General features: G+C 51.2%; 1 protein-coding gene across 1 annotated transcript in view; it reads left to right on the top strand.

Moving 5' to 3' along the window:
- The window catches only part of SNTG2 (syntrophin gamma 2), a 186,771-nt gene that overhangs the window by 101,324 nt on the left and 60,362 nt on the right, over window positions 1-25,085 (top strand). The window contains exons 9-10 of the mRNA XM_034657308.1: window positions 5,536-5,623; window positions 11,096-11,187. Coding sequence (XP_034513199.1) covers window positions 5,536-5,623; window positions 11,096-11,187 — 180 coding nt within the window. The remainder of the gene's footprint in view (window positions 1-5,535; window positions 5,624-11,095; window positions 11,188-25,085) is intronic.

Here is a 25,085-nt window from a genome sequence, read left to right as displayed (position 1 = left end):
CTGAGGCTGATCGGCCATTGTTTTCTCTAGATGTGCTGTCCTGCCTGGGTGCGGCTGGAGGGCACCTGCTTAGCGGGACACCCAGCGCCACTGCCAGGACTGGAGACCCCAGTGGGTATCGCTGGTGAAGAGGGAGGCATTCTCAGTCTCTGGGGGTGTGGGGCTACGGTGGGGGGAGCGTGAGGTCCCGTAAGGGAAAAGGCAAGAGGGTGGACATGAAGTCACGTCGGTGGGAAGCCCAGGGGCAGAGGGGTTCTCTCGGAGAGCCTGTAACTAGGGAGTGCGGGAAAAGGGGCACAGACACGTGGGCTGGGCCGGGCAGCTGGAGCAGGCTGTGAGGAACGGGCTTCTCACGGTACCGCCCAGGTGTAGGGCAAGAGCGCAAGGGACACAGAATGTGAGCTTGAAGCAGATGTTAACCAATGACAGCAGGCGTCTGGGAGCTTGGGAAGGGGCATACCTGGAAGCTGGGGACGTCGTGTGGGGACCAGTCCACAGCAGTGTCTGACGTGAGTGTCTGAAAGATGCAGAGGCCACTGGGTGTGCAGGGAGCCCAGGCGCAGGGCTAAGCCGGTGTTTCCTGGGCACTTGTCGTGTTGTGAACCACGCCTCCGGTGCATCCTTTAAACGCAAGCTTCAGAGGGACCCCCCAAGGGCCTGAGGGCCAGGGACCCACGCCTGAGTCACTGGCCTCTTCCTGGGCCATGAAGCGATGACACATCAGCGAGCGAACAGTCATAAGGGGCCAAGTAGGGAGACGGTGGAGCTTCATCTGGTTTTGGTAAGTAGTGACCCATGTGTGCTGGGTAGGCCTGAGGGTGTGATGAGCCACTGGACGCCGGCAGGGCGCACGGGCATCCTTGTGATTCCTGGAGCAAGTGACTCTTACTGCCCGTCTCCCCTTTGCGTCCAGCATTTTATTCTCACGGGCGGAGGGAGTTTGAGATGCCGAGAGTGGGCCATGGGGTTGTTCAGGTCACGGGCTGGTGGGTTGTGGTTGGTGTGGTCCGCATGCGCTCGGATGTTTGCAGGGACACGGGTAAGACTGCAGATCCTGTGAAGAGGATTTCACAGGACAACTCTGGGTCCCACGCAGCCTCTCGGTGGTCAGGCGGGTGTCATGTGGATGTGTGCGCCAGGCTCCCATGTGGAAGGAGCAACGAGAGAAGCTGTAAGCACAGAGTTCTGTTTGGGGATGACACAGCTACTTAGGGAGAATCGACTAAACGTCCTGTGCTTCTGGGAAGCACAGTGCGGTTCCGTCACTGTCTGGGCAAAACCCTTTTTGCAGACTCTTGAAACAGCTCCGTCACGCAGGCACACACGGAGTGTGTGGCGTGGGCACTGGCCGCGTGCAAGGGCAGCGGGACGCTGTGCAGCGGTGCTCCCAGAGTTAGGGACAGATGCTGAGCTTCCCTTCCCCGCAGAGATATATTTTTTAAAATATTTTATTTGATGGAGAGAGACAGCCAGTGAGAGAGGGAACACAAGCAGGGGGAGTGGGAGAGGAAGAAGCCGACTCCCAGGGGAGGAGCCTGATGTGGGGCTCGATCCCAGAACGCAGGGATCACACCCTGAGCCAAAGGCAGACGCTTAACGACTGAGCCACCCAGGCCCCCCCCCCCCGCAGAGATATTTCATGCGTAGCAGTTCACCCTACGCGGTCTCCTCTCTGCACAGAAGTTAGTGCGTCAAGGTCACCTCGCCAGCCAGCCAGCCAGCCTGGTACCCGGTCCATCGGGTGCACGGAGGCACCGGACGCGGCTGAGGCTCCCAGATGGGGCAGATTTGGTGCCGGCTCCCACGGCCCCGCTGCATGAACTGTGTGTGACTTAGCTGCTGTCGGTGGCACTAAGTACAGGCGCTAATCATTTACGGTAAAGAGCTTCTCTGTTCCAAGTGTCCTGGTTCTAAGACGAGCTTAAGTGGGAGTACTCCCGGAGTAACCTTTCTTTTATTCCCTTACCTGCATGTGGACGACGCCCTCGACAACTCACAAACAGGCAGAATGTTTTACCAGCGGACGTGCGGCTGTGAGTGCCGCGTGCCAGGCAGGGGAGGGAAAGAGGCTTCCGTGTGGCTCCCACCGCGCACACTCACGTTCTCGGTTTCTGCTGCGGGAGGACGTTCAGGGCGCCACGCACGTGCGTTTGGTCGTGAGCTCGGCTTCCATGAGAGGCACGTGCTGGACCACAGCTGTGAGCCCGTGACAAGCACGGGAGCCCGCTCCGAGCTATGCGTGTGCGGCGACCCCGCCGACGGCTGCGGGGTCGGGTGACGTGGCGGGCGCAGCAGGGCCAGAGGGGGTGGGGGGTGCGTGCGGTCAAGCGGTACGGTGCTCGGAATTCGCTGAGCGGGGAGGGCCGCGAGGTGCGAGCGTGGGGAGGGTGGTACCGCGGGGGACAGCGTTGGCGCGGTCAGTCTCGGAGCGCGCTGGAGGACAGACGGGGTCCTCGCTGCACACGCGGACACGCAGCAAGGTCGGACGTGTGACCCCGTTCGCGCGGTCGGGTGGGCGATCCGACCTGGGGGCAAGAAGGCCGGGGAGCTGCGGGCTGGCACGCGACTGTGCGCGAGCGTGCGCTTGCGTGAGAACGTGTACATGGGTGTACCTGTGTGATGCGCCTGTGAGCGTGCGCCTGTGTGCGTGCACGTACGTGTGTGAGGGAGCATGCGCCCGTGTGACGCGCCCTGCGCGCATGCGCAGCAGCCGCGTACGTGGCGGCACGGAGTGGTTTTCTCTGCTTGGGAGGCCTTGTGACTTGAGGTGAGTTTGCAAGACGCGGTGGGAAAGTGCTGACGTCGTGGCGCACTCGTCCTACGTGTGTCCCGCCGCGGACGTGGACGGAGCGGTGAGGCCCGGTGGGTGGTGTCAGGGGGCGGGCCGTTGGAGGTGGTCAGGGTTCAGTGAGGGCATGCGGGGTCCCCGAGGTGGGGTCGGTGTCCTTGCCAGGAGAGCCCGTGCGGCCTTAGCTGCCGCCGCGCACAGGTCTGCGGCCGCGGAGCGCCTCCCCGGCGTCGGGCCCCCGGCCCCCGACCTCAGGCTCCGGCCCGGGAGCTCCCCGCCCACGGGCTGATGACCAGCCCGGGTTTCTGAAGGGCTCGCGCGGCTTCGGTGAAGAGCCCGGGAGAAGGCACGCGAAGCCGAATCCTTCGAAAGGACGAGAGTTGACGTCCCTGTAGGATCCGAGGGCACAGCTGCGCACCGGAGGCTGGCATCAGCCCCGTTTTCCTGGTGGGGATGGAACACATGTGCCCCGGGGTCGGCAACGCCCGCGGACAGGCGTGATTACAGATTCTAATTCGGTGCAGAAGTCAGCTGTGTGTGGCTGTGTGTGACCTCGAGGCTGCAGTCGGGGTCTCCTCCCTGCACCTGTCGCTCTCCAGTGATTTGGGAGGCACTCATTGTCATTGCTCCTAACGTCTTGGAACACGCGTACGAACTGCACTAGATCGGGGAAGGTGCGCCATGAAGCCGAGCCTTCGTGGCCCACATGAGAGAGCCCAGAGCATCTCCGCGGGCACAGGAGGCGAAGGGCACCCGTCTTCCAGTAAAAATGCCCCGTTGCTCCAGGCCACGCACCGCACACTTCACTGTCACTCAGACAAAATCAGCGTGTCCACAGTGGTCTCCCCTCGAGGGCCCCAGCCAACCAGGCTCAAGGACAGATTCATGGAAAGGTGCCGTGGGTTCTTTGGGGGTCAGTCAGCCTTTACTAAATGGGTAAGAGGTTTTAATGTTTCAGACGTTACAGCATACATTTCGTTTCCAGAAAGGCTTCTGAAAGCTGTGAATCGTGTAATTGCTTCAGCTTTTTCCGTGGGTGGGGTGTGCGTGTCTCATTTCGAGAAGAATGTGGAGCAGGCTCTCTGGAACCGTATCCACCTGCTCAGGTGGGGTCAGGCTCTGGGACTCTTGCTGTCCAGGGGGCACTCGCTCTTCAAAGTTTAAATCTACGTAAGCTCAGGATGTGTCGGTTGCTTCCGTGCTGTTCCCTTCCTCGGAAGTGCTGTCTGGGATCCCACCCACATCCAGAGAGGAGGGACTGCTTAGGGCCGCGTGGCTGGTTGGGGTCTCTTGGGTCGGATGGAGAGAACCCAGTTGCACTGAGCTTCCCACAGGCACATGGTGGGTCCCCGGCATCATGGTGACAGTCAGGTCCTGCCGCGTCCTGTCAGCGAGGAGAGGCTGGTGCGGACAGGCGGATGCAGGCCTAGGATGCTCCCTACGTGCCTCCCGGGCTGGGAGCTGTGACCTCTCCCATGAGTTCCTTTGAGAAGCGCATCCATTTCTGAGTTGGTGTACCACGTGTTTGAAGGCAGGTTTGGGCCTCGTTCGTGATGGTGGGCCAACAGTGGCCCGTGTGTCCTGTGTGCACCTGCATCTGGACAGCGGGGGGACGAGGTGTCTGCTCGGAAGGCACGGCCTGGCGTTGGCGGCCTTGGCTACGTGTGTGATGGAGGTGAGGCCACAGGATCCTGTGGTTTAGTTCTTGAGAAGCAGAGGGTGGCAGGCGGGAGGCAGGATGCTGTCAGTGCACCGCGGGGTGGTGGGCGGCACGGGAGAAAGAGGAAGACCCTGGGGAGGCGTGTCTGCAGTTTCACTGACTCCAGCCTGGAGTATTTGGGGGGAATTCAGGGCCTAGGTGCCTAAGTGTGAGGTCAAGGTAGAGGGGACACGGGCCATAGGCAGGCACAGTCCATGGGGTGGAGATGCTGGTGTCCATGGGGACGTGCACGGTGATGGAGGAGGGTGTGTGTGTGGTTTCTGGGCCATGGAGGGGACAGCAGCAGGTGTCTGAGAAAGCTGTGACATCCATGTAAGAACCTAGGCCCAGGGTGATGGAAGCATAAGGAAATAGGAGCCCTGGGAGAGAGGAGTGGGGGGAGGGCTGTGCCGGAGAGGGTGGGCTGGCTGCCCCGTCCTGACTGGACCCTACTGGAGCATCTCGGCTGCACCAGCTGGACTCTGGCGAATTCCAGTCCCCACTGGGCTCTGGAGTGGCAATGTCACGCTTGCTTCCCCATGGTAAGTGCGGAGATGTGACGAGAGATGGAAGCCTGGTGATGGTGGAGTGACCAAATCCTGAATGATGTGACACCCAGCAGAGAAGTGTGGGCACGTCGAAGGGACACCTGCTCGTGTCTCCAGGATTAAAATGTCATTGAAACGCCGAAGCTCGTGCTTGTGGTCTCCTGTGTCTTCATTTCCCAGTTCGCCTGCTTTTGCCAATGTCTGAAAATTGGCCATTTGCGCCAGTAAACCAACCCCTCACCTGACACGACTTTCTGGTAGATCTCCCTCGAGGACACACGGACGCCGTCTGTGGCTGAAGGGTGGCACGCCCCCACTGGTGTGCGAGCATCCGTGGAGATGGTGCTCTGGGGTCGTGGAGCTCGGGGCTTTAGTGGCTCAGGGGTAAATGCCAGCGTGGAGTTGTTGAGAAACAGGCCAGGTGCATAGGAATCTTGTTTTTTAATTCTGGGTCTGTCCTTTTGTGATGGTAAAGTAGCTGTTTTTTGTCATGTTGACAGGTGCATCTTTTGAGAAATGCCGGTGACGAAGTGACCATCACTGTTGAGTATCTCAGGGACGCGCCGTCATTTCTGAAGCTCCCGTTAGGTAAGGGTGGCAAGACCTTCAGGGCCCCGGTGGCATTTCCTGTTCACCACGCTTTTATTCACATGGACGGCAGTGACTGACGTGTGTGACTCAGGGCCCGAGCCTGTGCTCGGGGACAAAGGACACAGATAGACACCTCAGCTGTACACGTCCCTGAGACCCCGCATTTTCACACAACCACAGGCCTTTCTAGAGATGGTGTCCTCAGACCGCCATCTGTCAATTGAGTAACTGTAAAGCTCCTCCTTCAGGTCGGCTCACTGGTCATGGTGACTTACACACCCGCACATACAGAGAAACTAAGTTTGCTCTTGAAACATCCATATTGACCAGAGGAATTTATGCCGAGAAAGAGAGGAATGTAGTAAGTCCATACTGTGAGGTGCCTGCCCCGCGCTCACACGGAGATTTATCGCGAGTCTGAGCTGTGATCAGGTGTAAGTGATGAGTCGTTTATCTAGGAGGATGTTGTAATCCAAGGAGTCACTGTGACCTTTACTGACTTTACCCAGCCACCATGTTTTTACAGCGTGAGTGAGGTTATCTTCCTTCCTGGGGTAGAGCGGGGGGTCGGGGTGCCGTCCTCGGCAACCTGAAGGGGCAATAGGCACCTCTGTGCTCGCAGGGGCTGCAGCTCTGCTGGTGGCCCCTCGCGGTCAAGTCTCCAGCTCGGCGGGTGTGCCGAACGCAGGGGTGGGCCCTGCCCTCCTGTCCCTTGCATGAAAGAGCAGCCCTTGCCCTGGGCTCGCCCCGTTTGCCTCTTTTCCTGTCCATCATGGCGCTGCTCCCCTGCGGTGGACTCTCTGTCGGCTGCCGTCTGCGGGCTCAGGTGCAGCTCTGGGCACATCTGTGGCAGGAGGGCCCTGTTTGACAGAAGGGTCATTGAACTCATTCGGCTTCCTGCTTTCCCTCCCTGAGAACTTGGGCAGATGAGTTTCAGAAACTGCATTTTTTCCCATCAGACCCCGGGGGGTAGCCTCACCGCTACTCGCTGATCTTGGGGAAACGGATATCCCTCCCATTGCTGTTCAAGCACATCAGTAAGATTTTCCGTGTGGCCTGCCTTCCTACAAGCCTGCACGTTGTGATTGGGGCGTTTGATGAGAGTGCTGAGGGTTTTGGGGTCAGGAGCACGGCCCAAGACGCAGAAGGCAGTCTGCCCAGCAGTTTGAATGAAGAGGCAGGCTGGCATGGGCCGGTCCGCTTGGCTGCGGGTAACACAGCACCACCGCTGGGCGGCTTGAACAGCAGACGCTTCTCACTCCAGGTTCTGGAGGCTGGACGTCTGGTGAGGACCTCGTTCGTAGATGCCTCTGCTGGCTGTGTCCTCACGTGAGGAAGGAGCAAGGTAGCCCTCGGGGGCCTTTTATCAGGTGACCTCATCCCCTCCCACTGGCACCCAGTAGCTTCACATCGGGGGACACAGACGTTCAGTTCACAGCAGAGGTTCGGTTTGGTTGAAATACAGGGATTAGTGTAGGCAGGGGTAGGTGCAGCGGAAGCTTCCTCCCCGACGGCAGGAGGGCTGCAGAACCATCTGTCCTCTTTCTTGTAAATCTCAGGCAGAATGTCCTAAAGAAACGTGGCTGCAGGAAGCTCATCACACACAGGGCTTAGCGGCCTCCTGCTGCTCCGGGCCCCAGTTCAGACTCTGGGCAAGGGCTTCACTGTGATTCTTTGTGGCAGTGAGCATTGGGGCATGCGTGTGGATGTCACACATGTGGCATGGAAGGTGGTGCCTCCATGGTGATCTGTGTGTCCGCCTCTCTATCAGTCTGTCTACCACGCGTCTGTCCTGTCGGTGTCCTTGTGCATGGATAGAAAGCTTATCGTGACGTTGAGGCAGAAGGCACGGGGTGGCGGGCAGGAGCTGGCATGTTGAAACTGAAGACAATCACGTGCCGTGTCTTCTGGGGGCGGTGACTTCCGTGGCAGAGTGGGATGGGAGGGGTGTCCAGGCCACCTGTCACTAACGTTACTGACAACGCAGAATTCAAACCACCCCAGCAGCATCCTGAAGCCACGGTCGGAGAGGGATGCCCGACGCTGAAGCCTGCCAACAGGGAGCCACCCCAGGCCTGAGGTGGCCATGCCGCCTGGCCACGGGATAGTGGTGGAACTCTGATGCGTTGGCTGGAGCTGGCGGAGGCTGTTTTTTTGAGAGATGCATCACAATGGTGCATGGCTAGCAGTTTTGTCACTTCCCCGGCGTTACTGCTGATGTTCCTGCACCGCCGGGCGGAGTCACACCTGATCTGCGTGGTGAGCTCAGCCGGACACGCGGGTCAGCATTCCTGTGAAGGTGCTCACAGTTCCCATGAAGGACTGGAGTCAGATGTGCCTGCCACCTGAGCCACGTGAGATCTGCCTCCCAGGCTTCCCACGTGGCAGGGATGTTGAATTCTGTATTCGTTCAGTGAATGTGTATTCACCTCTTACCTGGTTCTTTATAATCTACGAGAGTTATAACCTTAGTATCCTAAAAAACTTAAGTGTAGTGGCCATAATCCTCCCCTAAATTCAGACAGTTTCTGGTGAGGCCATGGGATGAAGGCAAACTCACTCTTACCTGCTCCACCCTTGGCCCTGCACTGGGTCATTGCTGGTGGAAGCCAGTCACACACTGCAGTAGGAAATGAGCCTGGAACCTTCCATCCCGCGTCCTCCGCAGCTGCAGCGCTGTCCTCACGCACCATCCGTGTCTGTATCCGGAACCTTCCGTCCGTGTCCTTGGGCATTGTGGAGGGTGCAGGGAATTAGGGAGGCGTTGACTCTGCTCTCAAGTCCCTGGTGAGCCAGTATGGAGAGCCCGTGTGGAGACGCTGAGAGGCAGACTCGGTGCTGGCCTGGGGGCAGCGCTGTGCAGTCAGCAGCTGGTCGAAAGCAAGAAGTGTGGTTGTCAGATGCGAGCGAGCACCCTGGTGGGAGCAAAGGAGGAGAGTGCGCATTTCCCCCGAGTTCTCGGGGCTGCGCACTTCGCCGTGCATGTAGGAATGTGGTGTTCAGCCGGGAATGGTAGATCCTCATGGATTTTATGTGGACGTGAGAAGGATGCCACAGGGGTGTATTAGCAGCTGCCCCGTGTGTCACACGGCGTCGGGTGGGATCGGAGGCGGGACGTCTGGCTGCAGAGCTCCTCGTAGCCCAGCACACACGTTCCCGTCCATAGTGAGCAGGGCTGGTGGCTTTGGAATGACTGCACATGTGATGTTAGTCGATCGTGATTTTAATCTTAGGCAGTAGATCAGGCGCTAGGGCATCTCAAGGACCAATGCCCACCGCTGTATTAATCAGGTGTCCATGATTTCAGGCTCACACACTCCTTTCCTGCAGGTGCTCGGGGGTTGGGGGAGGTGGGATGTTCATGTGACAACTGGCGGCCAGCTGTGACCGATCCCGTAGCTATGCCATCTTCAGTGCCACCCCCCCTTAGGCGCCCAGACAGGTCACACGCCAGGACCTGGGTCTGCTCAGGGGTACACAGGGGTCTCCTTCGGGTAAAGCCTGGATGCTTCATGCTCGTGGCAGGGGACCTCACGTGGTCAGGTGTTGTCTCTGCGTGGCTTCACCACCAGGGTGAATGGACTGAATGTCTGAGTCATGCAGGAGCTGCCCACGCTCAGGTTGTGGCCAGAGATGGGGCTGTCCAAGAGGACAGCTTTGTGAAACAGTTCTCACACAGGGGAAACAGCAGGAAAGCTTTCTCCTTTCCCTGGGGAGTTCGCTGTCAGCGCGAAGATCTGTGAATTCATCTTGGTTTTGTCGAGCTGTTGACAGGCTCTGGGCGTCCTGTCCAGTGTTTGAAGGGCCTGGAGGCGGGGGGCTCACCCCTTTACCAGAGCAGGTGCTCTGAGTGCGAGCCCTCTGTCCCGAGCGCCCCCAGCAGCCGCACGGAGAGCACTGCGTCAGCAGCATCGGCCACAGACTCCCTCTGTGAAACGATGATGGTGGGCAGTAGTGCCCACTGCACAGCTTGGCATTTTGAGGGAGTAAACAAGACGTTTACAAGGCTCTTAGTTCAGTTTCCAAGAAATTATAAGGATGCTGATGACGGTGTGACCAAGGCAGGCTCGCTGTCTGCCTGTGTTCACCTCACACCAGGGACCTGCAGGCGCATGGGCCCTGATGTCGGCGGGCAGGCCGGTTGGGGCGTGGCGTGGCCAGGAGGCACGGAGACAGACCCACTCAGCTCTGCGCATTTTTTAATCATTCGGTGGCTCTAGCTTGGGAGTCTCGGTTTCTTCTTTTTCCAGAAAAGTCAGAAATCTGGATTTTTAATGTGACGCCTTCATTTTTCTCAAACGAAACAGATTGAGGCACCTGGGTGGCTCTGTCAGTTAAGCTTCTGACTTTTGGTTTTAGCTTAGGTCGTGATCTTGGGGTCCTGAGATCGAGCCCTGCGTCGGGCTTTCTGCTTGGCGTGGAGTCTGCTTGAGATTCTCTCTCTCCCTGTGCCCCTCCCCGACTCGTTCTCTCTGTCCCCCTCCTCCTCCTCCCTGTCAAAACAAACAGATTTGTAGGTCAGAGTCAGCTCCCCCTTGCCAGTGTGGTGCCTCCACCGAGTGGGGTTCATTCCCCTACCGTGGACTGCTGCAGGTGCCCACGGCGCCCCAGCGGGGGCGGCCTCCATTCAGAAGGGGGAGGGTGGAGGTCACGGAGAAGAGAAACCCACAGCTCAGACCGGTGACTGGCTGACCCCAGGTGAGGTGCGGGCGTTTCCCGGCCTGGACCTCTGCTCCTGGCTTGGTCAGAAGGTGTGTGTGTTTATTTATTTATTTATTTTTATTTATTTATTCAACAGAGATAGAGATAGCCAGCGAGAGAGGAACACAAGCAAGGGGAGTGGGAGAGGAAGAAGCAGGCTCACAGCAGAGGAGCCTGATGTGGGGCTCGATCCCATAACGCCGGGATCACGCCCTGAGCCGAAGGCAGATGCTCAACCGCTGTGCCACCCAGGCGCCCCTGAAGGTGTTTGTGTTTAAATACTCCTGTCCACAAACCTACCAGCTTCATCTCTGTGTTTTCCACTAATGCAGTTCGCAGCACCATGATAGTCAGAAAATGTCAACCAGATAAGTCATTTGAAGATTAAGAACAGAAAGTCAGGACTAATGTTTAGAAAATCAGCTGACATGACGCTAGTGCTGGAAAGGACAGGGTAGGGTCCCCAGGAACAGTGCTGACAGCTCCCATTGCCACGCGGGGCAGACTCTGGACCCCAGCGCTGCAGGTCAGGTGGCCAGTCATCTGCTGTCTGCCCCATTTTCTGTGTGAGGCCCAATCTGGGGGGGCCCGGCTGCAGGGCCCCAAGGCAAGGTAGGCGGGCATTGGTGGCACAGCCTGTAACCGCCCACTCCCTGGAAGGGGCGGGCGTGGGGTCCTGGTGGCTGCCTGGTTCTTCCGGCAATGGCGGGCACTCTAGTCTAGGGCACCCCGCGCTCCATCTGAGTGAACGTCTCTGGTTGTTCACAGGGTCCCCGGGGCCAGCCAGCGACCACGGCAGCCGAGCCTGTTCTCCACTGTTTGACAGCGGCTTGCATTTGAACGGCAACCCCAGCAGCACAGTAAGTGCGGCTTCCCTTCCTCTAACCGTGCGGGGGTATCAGTCAGCACAGACGCCCAGGATGGGCAGGTCGCACGTGGTGGCAGGTGCAGGGGACAGACGTAGGACAGGATGGGGGATGCTGCTGGCTGGCATTCGTTCCCACGTGGGATGCCTCGGCACCGCATTGTGGGATGTCGTACTCGTGGTTCGTTCTATCTCTGGGTGGGCATGCTCAGCTCCAGGGCAGATCTCACAGTCCTGCTCTGATTTGCCCGAGCGGCTGACCTCGTTTTCAGGATGCTTCTGTCAGGCTCACTCGAGAGGGACGCCGCACAGGGTTTGTTTGCAAATCAGTAGCACTCCCCTGAGCAAGTACGGTGCCGTGTACTTGCTGTGAGTGTCCATCATGGTCCAAGTCCCCTTGCCGCGCAGAGAACTGCAGCTGAGCCAGAGCAGGGCAGTGGCCTGGCTTCGGGCCCCGGCCGCAGGGGCCCAACCCCGCTCCCCGCACAGCTGGCCTGCTGCTGCAGCCTCCTTCCAGGACGTGGGCTCCTCATCCATGGGTGTCAGTGGACGCAAATCAGAATCCCGTAAGCAGTCTGAGAATGTTCTGTTGGAGATCATACCCAGTTGCACTCCTAACACCACCGGCTGCTGGGCCTGCAGTGGGCACTGAGAACAAGGTCTGTGTTGAGACATATCGTTCTGAAAATAGCATCGTTTTCCATTTTAACCTTTTAATGTAGCTCTTGATATTTAAAGATTGCATTTGGTGTCTTTGTGAGCTGTGAAGCAGAATACTAACACAAAAGCCCATGAACTCAACTCAATAATGAGAATATTGTCACTAGCTTTTAATCCACGTGTCGCGCCTTTGTACCATTTCCTGGCCCGCCTGGAAATTAGCCATCCTGAATCTCGTGCTGTCATCCCCTGAACAGGAGATAGCTTTATCTCTGTGTGTATGTGTGTGTACGTCTCTAGAAAGATACTGTTTCATTTTACTTTGAGCTTTACAAAATATTACTCTGCCCTAGGCTTCTGCGATTTACACTTTGAATTACTGTTAGGTTTTTAAGATCCACAAATGTTGTGGCGTATAGGCCTAGCGTTTCGTTTGTCTGCTTGTTGCTGTGTCGTATTAATTCTGTGAATATACTACAATTTATTTATCGATTACTGATCGGCAATGGACATTTGACTTGTTCTCTGGGCTTTTTCTCGGTGTGTTGTTGAAATCCGGCTGCCAGAGGCAGAGGTCAAGTTGCAGGTGTTTGGTTTTCAAAGTAACGTGCCTTCTCTCCACCCGTGTGCAAGCATGCACTTGCTCCCCCTCCCAGCAACACTGGGGCTCCTGCTGGCCCGTGGCTCCCGCACTGCTCAGTATCTTTTGGGGCTTAATGTTTTGAAATACAGTGTGTGTAAAATGGCTATTTTGCTGGGGATTTATTTTCATTTCTGCCATGAGGAGGTCTGTTTGCTTTCTCCTCAGTGTTCACCTTTGGTTTCTCGTCTCTGGTGAAACGCTGTCCACCACGCTTGCATGTAGACACAAGGTTGTCTGTCTTTCCCTCTCTGACCCATCGGGATTCTTCACATGTGCTTGGAGCTAATACTCCGTTGGTTGTTGGTCACAAACCTCTCACGGTTTACAGCTAGTGTTTTTGTGGTCCTTACACTATCTTCTATAAATAGAAGTTAATTTCAGCGCAGCTAAACGCGTCTACGTCTTCCTGGGTTTAGAAGCCGGTTCAGGGAATCTTTTCTTATCCTTTGTTTGTAAAAGATACTTGTTTGTATTGTCTTCTAAATATTTTCTTGTTTGCTTTCCACTTCATGTCTCTAAAGCATATGGGATTCATTTTTGTAAAACATGTGAAAAGTAGGGATCAGGTTCATTTTCTTGGATAACGACTTGTCATGATCTGTTTCCTTAGGGGGCGTGGTGCCACCTGGATCCTCAGGCACGTGTCCTGGCCATGGGTTTACCGCTAAGCCTCACTTGGACTCTCTTTGTCAGTGTCAAAGCCAGTACCACACTTAATTGCTGCGTGTTCATAATGCATTTTTATCTGCAGGCCAAAGCTGTACTGGAATCTCTTAATTCACTCTGTTCTTCCCATCCTCTCTCTCCCTGTTTCTTCTTGTGAATTTTTAAAACCTCTGATCAGATTCCACGGAAGTCTTGGGATTTTTATTGTAACTGTATGAAATTTAGATCTGTAGGGGAGGTCATCTTTACTACTGCCAAAGGAATCTTAGGTTTTCTTTAATATTTTTCAATCAGGTTTATTTTTTTTCCTCTTGGATTAATTTCAACAGAAGATAGTTCATTTTACCAACTTTTGGCTCCACAGATCTGCACAACACCAGTTTCTACTTATTTTTTCCCCTTATTCCATTCATTTTATTTACATTTTTGTGCTTTCTTATTTCTTATGATCCACTCTGACAGTCTGTGCCCTTGATGGAGTGTGTGGTGTTGACTGACGTGTATTCCAGCTTGTTTCTGATCACGGACTTTGAATTTTTATCGGTCCCCTTTTACTACTTATTTTCTTCTTGATCTTGAAATTATTTTGGTTAAATTTTTTGCATGTCTTCTAAAATTCTCTTCTGCAAGTTTGAAGTATATATACTTCATTTCCATTTATTTAGAGCTCGCCCTTGAAATTTTGCCATATATCTAATTTGTTTACAACATAGAAACATATGTCTTTCGTTCCTTCTGGAACGAGGCAAGGACCTTGTAACTCTCTCCCGACTTCCCTGCTGCTGCTCTGTGTTTGAAGCCACTTTCACCCCACCCAAGTCAGGAGTTGTAGGGTCGCTCCACATGGAGACGTTTGCAGCCTCCTGTCCTCATCAGGACATCCTGCATTCGATGCTTTTACAGACTCAGCGTCCTTTCTCCTCAGGGGCTCTGTGGGTGGCCAGTCTGTTTCAAGTTATTTTGAAATGGGTTATTTTCTCTAAACTTGAGTCTTTTCCCACTGTCTGTGGTTTCTAGTGTCAAAGCCAGGAAGTTTTCTCTCAGTGTGGCTGCAGGTCCGGAGGTGTTGGCTCGGGCAGCTTCCAAGGGTGGTGACCAGATATGGCCTCTCTTTTGTCTCTGACATTTCGTGTTGTCTGAATCTGCGTCCTCGTTCTTCATGGGGGCACACGGCCCCACGTGGGCCTCCCTCCAGCCCCCACCCCAGGACTCGGATTGCGTGCCAGAGAGCCGCCTCCTGTCAGAGCTCTTACTTCTCCACATTTCCTTCTGTTTCTCAATACCTTCCTAGAAGGTATTCTAGGAAATTTCCGAAGATTTTTATTTCATTATTTTTGTCAACTTTGTACAGTATCCTGGTTGAACCGTCTGCTGAGGCCTGTTTTTTTTTAAACCATCAGGATCACGTTAACGCGATTCCTCTTAAATGAGAGTGTGTACAGAGCGTGGGACATACGCCCAGGAGTCAGTCAGGAAAGGTGACGCAGTCTGTGGGAGACGGGGTGTGCAATTGAGAAGGGACTGGACGGGGTTGGGGAGATCCTGCCCGCAGTCTCCCCAGCACCTCCCTCTCACGGCCTCCGGCTTGGTGGACACAATCCGCATGGTGGTGCAGGCACCGTGCCCAGCGCATGGTGGTGCAGACACCATGAACGTGTGTCCTCAGCCTTCTCCTCATCCTTATCATAAAAGCGGGAAAGAGGGGTGCACAGCTTATCAATGCTCTCTTGTCAAACAGTTCACCTTCAAAACAAGATGTCAGAGTTGTTCGAAACACAGAGAATCTGAATCCCAGAGAGTCAAAAAATAGTCATTTTTAAAAGATACCAAGACTTAGAGTCCTATAAAGATTTTAAAGACTGCCTACTTGGTTTTCCAGATGGAAACACTAATCATCCCATTAATAATCCAGCAGCCGGCTTGCTCCGTGTTCTTCCCTGTTGGGCTTTCTCTTCCAAATGCGATTTAGCTCTGTGATCATCCTTTACACTCAACGGTGGATTGTGTCAAACACAGCAAAGTGGTCATGCATGTGTGGGTCGGAGAGTGAACAGACTCTGCCCTGCACCACGTTTTATGGAAAGAAGTGAGTTGGACATCCTCAGACTCTCAGGATTTAGAAAATTTCTGACGGTGGCATTGTCAGAATTGCTCAGATCGGTTTCATTTTCCCAGGACTGAACCTGCCGAGCAAGAGACGGAGTTTGTTCAGAGCAGCTCTGTGATCAGAGGATCCCTCAGGGCTGGGATTCCGCTCTCACAGCCTATGCCACTCACCCCACTGCATCTGTGGCCTGTCCGTGCGGAGGTGGCCGAGCCTCGCGGGACGCGTGCGTTCTCCTGTCCGCGATTACTGGAGGGGTTTCCTGTGCTGCCTTGTCTATTTGACAACTTTTCTGTGTGTTTATTCTGAACTAAACTTTCAACCCGTCCCCTTCCCAGACGTGACATTTCTGCCCCACCCCCCACCCATCCATAAGACGAGGTTGGCTCACGTGCTCTCTCCCAGCCCCTGGGTGTGCCTCACACAGTTTAAAATTCTGACTTCATCTGCTCGCTACACTATTTCTCTACCGGAAATCCTCACTGAATGTTTACAACAAAAAGTCTCATTCACGTTGATGTCATGTATTTAAGTGATTTCTCTTCTGTCCCCTGACCTCCCACTCTCCTGCAAGCCCTACTGGCTCCCCGCATACCCGGTTACGCTCATGCAGCCTTACAGAGAGGGCTCATGCGGGCCGCTTCCTGACGCTTTCATGCCCAGGAAGGTTTCCGTTCTCCTGAGCAAGAGCGGGTGCTTTCCCTGTGTTCTCACTCGGGTTCTTGGGCGCCCACCTGACCCTGACACACCAGACCCTTGCCAGTCTCCTGCTGCACCTGTGGCAGAGGCAGAATAAGGCTGCTCTGAGTACTTCCCTTCATAAGAAAACCTTATAAAAAAGGAATAAGGAGGTGCAATTACAGAAAAATATCTGATAGGAAATACCTGGTCTTCCAAGTTACAGATTTCAAAAAACAAAACAAAAGAAAGACCTCAAAAAGACTGAGGTCATTGCAAAGAACTAAATGATTCAAGAAACGTATAGGAATATATCAAAACACAAAACAAAATTTTACAGAAATTATATGAGAACAGATAAAAACTAGTAAATAGTAGTAGAAAGGAAAGAGCAGACATAATAAGAAAAAATAATTAAACCAACAAAACAATTGAACAAATATTAAATAAACACAAAAACAATGAAGTTTTCTGGATGAAAGAACAGATGGGCTCCCAGGCAGAGATAATGGATGAGTGAATGATATTTAACTGTTTAATTAAAGGATGAGGCACATACAGGGACGTATACAATTCAGAAGCAACAGCTCGAGGAATTTTAGAGCACCCTGGTCAACCTGTAGCACATCGCCAAATCTCAAAGCGGCCCCTCCCCCGACAAGGAAAAGTAATCACTACTTTGACTTCAATCAACATAGATTAATTTTAAGTTTTTTGAATTTCAGATCGATGGAATGATACACTTTTGTCTGACTTTGTTGCCAATAATCAATATTAAAATCAACTAGAGAAATCATAGATCACTTAACGAAAAATGACAATTTTATTGATAGCAGGTTTCTCAACAATAACAAGGGAAAATGTGTAATAGTCCAGTAACGTTTTCAAAACTATGGAGACAGAAATAACTGTTGATCTGTCTTTGTGTTCCTCACAAAGACGTCTCTCTAGAACAAGGTAAAAATACAGACTTGGTAACATGAAGAGAATTTGAAAGACTGTATCACCAGCAGAATTCCACTAACAGAATTTCTAAGGAACATATTTCAGGAAGAGAAATTAAAGTGACCTCAGAAGGGCAGTTGATTAAAAGAGGCAAATATGTATGTGAGTCTACACAGAGGTTTTCTGTGGAAAGTACCAGCAACTAAAGAGAGCGGAGATGTAGACTAGTGAGCACAGTGTGTAGGACTCGGGGCTGGAGGAGTGGGTAGAGAAGTGCAGAAGTCCCACATTAGTAAAACCACCAGTAAAACTAAAGATCAGAAGAAAAAGAGCAAATTGCAAAAAAACTCAATTAAAAATGCACAAAGAAAAAATAGAAAAATAAGGCAATGAAAGAGCCAAAGTAAAACTAAATATGAATACAAATATAGTAGTAATAAAATACATATAAATAGGCTTAATTTACTACTTAAGAGCCACAGATTATTTCAACCTTTAAGACTGAAATCATATCAGGCATCTTTTCCAATCACAGTGGTATGAAACTAGAAAAACAGTACAAGAAGAAAACTGAAAAATTCACAAATATGTAGAGATTAAACCACATGCTGCTGAGCAACCAATGGGTCAGTGAAGAAATCAAAATAGAAATCCAAAATGGCGTTAGACAAGTGAAAATGGAAATGCAGCATGCCAAAGTGTATGGGATGCAGCCAGAGTAATTCTCAGAGGAAACTTGATGGTGATGAGTACCTGCATAAGGAGAAAAGAGGGAGCTCAGATAAACAATCAACATTATAACTCTGGGAACTAGAAACAGAACAGACGAAGCCCAAAGCTGGTAGAAGGAGGAAATAACAAAAACCAGGGTGGACATAAATGAAATAAAAACTTAACAGACAGTAGAAAAGATCAGCGAAACCAAGAGCTAGTTTTCTGAAAAGATAAACAAAATAGACAAAATTTTACCTAGACTCACCATGAAAAAAGAGAGGGCATTCAAAATAAAAGAAGAAATGACTGATGTTACAGAAATACAAAGGATCACAAGACTACTTTGAACAATAACATGCCAACAATCAGAGGACCCAGCAGAAATCGAGACGTTCCCAGAAATATAAGACCGACTGGGACTGAATTGTGAAGAAAGGGAAAATCTGAACAGACCCTTTACTGGTAAGGAGACTGAATCAGTAAGCAAACCTCCCAACAGAGGAAAGTCCAGGGTCAGATTACTTCAACAGTGAATTCTTTAAAGCATTAACACCAGTCTTCTCAAACTTTCCTAAAAAACTGAAGAGGAGGGGAGAATTCCAAACTCATTGTGCGAGGTCAGTATCAAACTAACATCAAAACCAGACGAGAAATTACAGGCCAATATTCCTGATGAACATAGATCCAAAAATCCTTAACAAAATATTCACAAACTGAATTCAATGTACAGTACAAGGATCGTACACCTTGGTCAAGGGGATTTGTCCCAGGCATGCACGGAGGTTTCACTGTCCACAGTTCAGTCACTGTGCTATCCCCTTAACAAAAGAAGGACAGAAATAGTACCAGCATCTCAGTAGATGCAGGAAAATGTCATTAGATAAAATTCCGCATCTCTTCATGATGAAAACGCTCAACAAACTGTACAGAAGGAACATACCTGAACCCGATAAAGGCACCATATATGGTAAGTCCACAGCTAGCAGCATACTTGGTGGTAAGAGGCTGAAAGGTTTTCACCAAAGGTCAGGTGCAGGACAAGGATGCCTCTCTCCCCAGTCCTATTCATCATTGGACTCAAAGTCGTAGCCAGAGGAATTAGGCAAGAAAAAGAAATAATAGGCATTGAGATCAGAAGGGAAGAAGTAAAACTGTCTCTGTTTGCAGCGACATGGTATTATATAGAGAAAACCCTAACCCCCCCAAAACAGTTTGAAGTAATAAATTCAGTAAATTTGCAGATATACAAATATACAAAAATATAAATATGAAATCAATTGTATTTCTCTACACTCAGACTATAAAGTGAAAATTTAAGAAAATCCCATTTGAAATTGCATCAAAAAGAATAAAATACCTAGGAATAAATTTAACCAAGGAGGTGAAAGACCTGTACACTGAAAACTAAATTAAACATTAATAAAAGAAACTGAAGAAGACAAAAATAAGTGAAAAGATAACTTATGATCATGGATGGTAAGAATTAATATCATTAAAATGTTCATACTACCCAAAACAATCTACAGATTCAATGCAACCCCTATCAAAATTCCTATAGCATTTTTCACAGAAATAGAACAATCCTAAAATTTGTATGAAACCAAGAAAAACCAAGAAAAGCCAGAGCAATCTTGAAAAAGAAGAACAAAGCTGAAGGCATCCTTCTCCCTGATTTCAAATTATATTACAAAGTTATAGTAATCAAAACTGTATGGTATTGGTGCCAAAGACAGACACATAGATCAGTAGAATAGAATAGAGAGCCTAGAAATAAACCTAAGCTCAAATGGTCAAGTAGTTTATTACAGAAGAGCCTGGAGTATACAGTGGAGAGAAGATAGTCTGTTCAATCATGGTGTTGGGAAGGCTGGTCAGCTACTTGCAAAAGAATGAACCTGGCCCACTTTCTTGACACCATACACAAAAATGAACTCAAAATGGACAAAAGACTTGAATATAAGACCCCAAACCTTAAACTTCCTAGAAGAAAATATAGGGTATAAGCACCTTGATATTGGTCTTGGTGATCATTTTTGAGATTTGACCCCAAACACAAAGACAACAAAAGCAAAAATAAGTGGAACATCACACAGAAAGACTTCTGGCTGGCACGCAGGGTGGCTCTGTCAGTGAAGTGTCCAGCTCCGGACTTCAACTCAGTTCGTGATGTCAGGGTCGTGAAATCCAGCCCCATGTCAGGCTCTGCTCAGCAGGGAGTCTGCTGGAGATTCTCTCCCTCTGTTCCTCCACCCACTCCCTCTCTAAGAAAAAAAAAGGCACATCAAAGGAAACCATCAACAAAAAGGAAATATTTGATTTGTAAGGGGTTAATATTCAGAATTTACAAAGAACACGTACATCTCAAGAGCAAAGACCTTATAGTTCAGTTAAAGTCGGGCAGAGAAGCTAAGCAGGTGTTTCTCCACAGAAGACACACAGGTGGCCAACAAAGACATGAGAAGATGCTCACCGTCACTCAACATCAGGGAAATCGAATCAAAACCACAGTGAGACACCACCTCACACCTGTCAGAATGGCTAGAATCAGCAACACAAGAAACAGCAGGTGTCGGCAAAGATGCGGAGAAAGGGACCCTCGTGCACTGTTGGTGGGAATGCAAACTGGTGCAGCCACTGTGGAAAACAGTGTGGAGGGTCCTGAAAAAGGTAAAAATAGAACCATCATATGACCCAGTGATCCCACTTCTGGGAATATATCCAAAGGCAATGAAATCACTGTGTCGGAGAGATCCCTGTACTCCCACGTTCTTCCGCCTTTTCACAAGCTCCAAGGTAGGAAACAGCCTCAGTGTCTACTGGTGGGTGAATGGAGGGAGAACGTAGTTGTATCCACACCTGCATCTACAGTGAATGTTCTATGGCCTTAGAAAGATGGGAAATCCTGCCATTGTGATAGCATGGATGGACCTTGATGGCATCATGATAAGTGAAACGAATCAGAGAAAGACAAAGACAAATACTGTATGATTTCACTTATACGTAGAATAAAAAAAGAGAAATCCTAATAGAAACAATGACAGGTGGGTGGCTGCCAGAGGGGACCTGGGTGGACGTGGTCAGAAGGTCATAGTAGTCGTGATGATAACAGCAATGACAGGTGCAGAGCAGGTTTTCTGCGGCAGGAATCCTAAATGCTGTGCATTTATCGTGATTACCTCCTTTGTGCAGAAAGGGGTAAAATGTGGCACACAAGATATTAATTCATGCACAGCGAGTGCATGCTTGAATCGGAGTTTGAGCCACCGCGTGATCTGGGCCTAGAGCTCTGCCTTCTGTAACCAACAGCTTCGTAGCATTTACCGTGTGCTCTCTGCGCTCGAGCACCTCCTGTCCACGCATGCAGTCCTCTTCACCCTGTTCAGGCGGGCCCTTTACTGCCATTTGACAGGCGAGGAAGCTGATTCTCGGGAAATTAGTAGCTCGCCAAGAGGTTTAAATGGGGCCAAGGTGTAGACCAGAGTGGAGACCAGGGTGTAGACCAGGCAGGCTGGCTGCAGAGGCGAAGGGAAGAGACTGGGTGATTTAGCATTAGGAAAATACTTTTTCAGTCAGGCATTCATCTGTTAAACAACCGTGATTGAATATTCATGTATTGAAGTGTGTTTTCTAGTCCCTGGGGATTGTGGTAGCCAGCGACCCCAGAGATGCCCATGGCCCGATCCCTGGGACCCGTGAATGCGTGTGTTACCACCACACAGAAGGGAACTTGCAGGTGTGTTTGAGATCCGAGATGGGGAGCAGATCCTGGGCTGCCTCATGGCCGTGTCCTCACCGGTCCCCGTGTGAGAGGGGGTGTGGGACCGCGAGGACTGAACTCCCCGCCGGCGACCCCGAGGACTAGCCCTGCCCACACCGTCAGAGTGGTGTGGGCAGTGATAAGCAGTAAGTTCGTGTTGTTTCAGCCCCTGAGCTGGGCGTTAACGTGTTGCAGGGCAGTTAGGACGCTTAATCTGAGGTCAGAATGGAGCCACATTCTTACACAATCACGGCAAGGCTCCGAAGCCCACGTATCCCTGTTTGAGATGGGTTTGTTTTTCCCCATTATTATTAATTCACAAAATGTTGACTTTTCCTCTTGTAAATCAGAAATGACTGTCTCATACAACTTTCTGCCATCTTTGTCACACGGCCTTGGCTGTGTCTAACAAGCTTTATGTGAGACGTGGCTTTGCCACGTTGGTGTGTGGCTGCGTTGGTTATGGGATTATGCTAGGGCTGTGGCTCTCCTTTGAAGCCCTGAGCCTACCTATAATATCATATTTTTCTAGAAATAGTATTCGCCCATCCCCCCTCCTTTATCTCATGCGCTTCAGTATTTTATTGGTCCTTACCTGAGAGAGACTGGGTATCAGTGTTGACCCCGCTGGCTTCTTAAATGCCCACAAAGAGCCTGGGAAGAGTCAGGTCCAATTTTTCTTTATTATTCATGTTTCATAAGAGATTTTTCACCTTATGATAATGATTTCAGTTTGAAGAATATGGCAACAATCTGTTGTCAGTGAAGTTCATTTGCTTTTAATAATGGTATTGTTATGATACTTAAAAATTTATACAATGTAAGTAATTAGATAGCTGTCTTCACAAAATTAATGAATTAATATTTACATTTTAGAATAACAGACTAAATGTTTTCACTCAAAATATGTCAAATTTAAATAGAAAAATTACTTACATATTTCTTATGAAACGCTAAGAGTGTACTGTGTGGGACTTGGTGTTCGTTCCTGAATTTATGTCTTAATTTAGCTGCAGAAAACGATTTCAGAATAAACTGTTTCCCTCAGTAATAATTAATATTTGATGCCTACTTGAGCCTTTAGGAGTTGCTCCTTGGAGAGAAAACAAATGAGAAATATTATTTCAGGGGAAACACACTTGGTTTAAACAGCCACCCCGTTGTGGGGACAGTGGAAGCCACTGGAGACAAGCTAGGACTGTTCTCCCGAAGCCCATGTGTGGCTGGTTCCCAGCAGCCGTGGCGGCCTCCTTGCTGCCTGCGTCGCAAGCTCGCTGGGCCTGCGGTGTGTGGGGGGGGTGCTGGCCTCAGGGCACTCTAGCGGGGAGGGTCCAGCGCTGAGGCACACCATGCCTGTTGTCTGGACACACGGCGTTCTCAGAGTCAATGAGGACAGGAACAGCAGGAAAAGCTGAAGCTGTTAAGAAACTCTCTTAATTCTGGATGTGTTTAAAGAGAGTTAGGAATGACGGTGCTGCACAAAGTCCCCCTGCGTGCTGCCCGTGGCCCTTCTCCCCAGACAGAAGAGCTGCCTGTGGCAGTTGACCAGTGAGAAGCAAATGCAGAAATGGGCTCACACCCATGCAGACTACATTAGGCCACGCAGCCAGTCTGGGGGGTCACGGGGCCAGCCCAGTGGTCACAGCTGCAGGGCCTGCCTGCATGGGACAGACAGACAATCGCCATGACTTGCTCTGTGAGGAGCTTCATGGTTTCCCTGGTGGCCCCCCAGGGAAGCTCTTCCCACGCACCTGGTCCCTCCACGTGGGCAGGGCTCCTTCCTGAGGGCAGATGGTGCCCTCCGACCGCCTGTGCAAGCCACTCACCGCCTGGGTGCTCTGAGCTCCTGAGGACATGAAGCCCAGCATGTCTAGACAGCCCCACAGGACTCAGCAACCCTCCTGCGTCCCTGGGAGAAGGAAGGATGGACCAGTGTCCTCCAAACTCAGCGTGGGTGCAGAGCTCAGGACCACAGAAGCAGGCTCTCGGTGGGCAGCCCAGTGTCTGTGTTCCAGCTCCCGTTATTTGGTTCCAACCTTGGTGCCTCCCTAGAATTAAGACACAGTGCAGTTGGAATATTCAGTTGCATTAGTTTCAGGGAAGCCCACACTTTTGCAAATAAAAGTGCTCACATCCGCATGGATGATCCATTTAGGAGTTGTTCCTGCCTGCAAGCTCTCCACAACTTCCTGTGTTTCCCAGTGACATGTTGACTTGGAAGCAAAAGATGATCCATAACCGCAGGATGCTCTGTGACGCACTCTGCTGAGCCGTGGTCTCGTCTGGCGGGGATGTTGGTCGTGCGGGGACTGTGCACACTCCGGGTAGCAGAGGAGCGTGTGCTCACTACATCCCTTTGTCTGCGGTCAGGGCGGTCGGCCTCGGGACGGCAGATCTCCTCTCCTACTGATTCGGGAGCCTTCTCGGAACCAGAGGAGGAACGGTGGAAGGGTCAGGGGCAGAGAGGAGGAGAACAGGGTGCAGATGGCCAAGGCTTTGGAGGCCTCATAGCTGCCACTGGCCAGGGCGGCAGGGCGTCATCAGGCACGCGCTCCCCACTTCCTCCTGGATGCAGATTCTTTGCTATTGGAACGGTGGGAAGTCACAGGCATGAAGGAGACCTTCCAGGGGAATTTGTTAGGTGTTTCTTCAGTTGTTGTTGCTTTTTTTTCCTGAAAAATATCTTGATAAAAATTCCAGTCTGGCACTGGGCATCGGCGGTGAGAATTTTGCTGTTCCAAGGGTAACGTTGGTGGGAATCTGTGTGAGGCAGGTCCTTGCAGGGATTCGACCAGAGCTGTTCACATGGACACTTTCACACAGTCTTTTTTCCATGCTTCCAGACAGTAAGCCGAAATTAAAAAGGTGCAGTAATGTGGGTGCATCCCCCAAATCGGCCTCTGTAATGTTACAGAGATAAGCTCAGCTGAGACCAGAGTTCAACATCCATGAGAAGTGAGCTGCTGAGAAAGTTTAGTATAAGCAGGTGCTGGATGTGAAGCCTGATGACAGAGAACAGGCTCTCACGTCTGTGTTGTGTTCAGCACTGACCGCACAACTGCTGTGTTTCAGGCACGGTGCTGTCTCCCTTTCCGATCTCCCAGAGGTGGCCACATTAACTCTATTTATTGATTAGGAAAGTGTGGATCCAGGGCCCTAGGTAGTGAGTAGCAAAAATAAGTAGCAAGCTTGGAGCTGGGGCTGTGTTTGGGTTAAACAGCGTTTCTTGTTGAGGGATATATTTGTATAAAATATGTATTTATGTGTAATTATAATATAGTAACACAACATTTGTTTCTCCTTATAATATGTTGTACGTACTAAGTATGTTTACGTTGTGCACATAAGTATTTATTTGGAAGGCGGAGTTGGTCCAGAGATAGAACAGGATGAGCCCAGGATGGTGTAAGGCCGCAGCAGGTATCGGGGACCTAGCAAAGAAGGTGACTCACAGAACCATAAGTCCAGGCCCGAGAAGTACTGGAGTTTCAGGCCTCCTGGTACTGCATTAAATTATTGTTCGGGTCTGGATTTGTCTACTGCACACGTGCTGGCTTTGCAAGCAGTTGCGTTCGGATGCGGGACCTGAGTCCGTGGATGGACGTAAGAACACACAGAGTATATTCCATATAGGTCTTGTCCAGAGTGTCAGTGAGTGTGTAAATATGACAGGTTTGTTGGTGAATTTATTGATTTAAATTCAGACCCTGAAAGCGTCGGGTAGTA

The sequence above is a fragment of the Ailuropoda melanoleuca genome, chromosome 4 (genome assembly GCF_002007445.2).
Source record: "Ailuropoda melanoleuca isolate Jingjing chromosome 4, ASM200744v2, whole genome shotgun sequence".
Lineage (NCBI taxonomy): Eukaryota > Metazoa > Chordata > Mammalia > Carnivora > Ursidae > Ailuropoda > Ailuropoda melanoleuca.
Note: the sequence above shows the minus strand (reverse complement) of the source record. Positions and strands in the feature narration are given on the sequence as shown.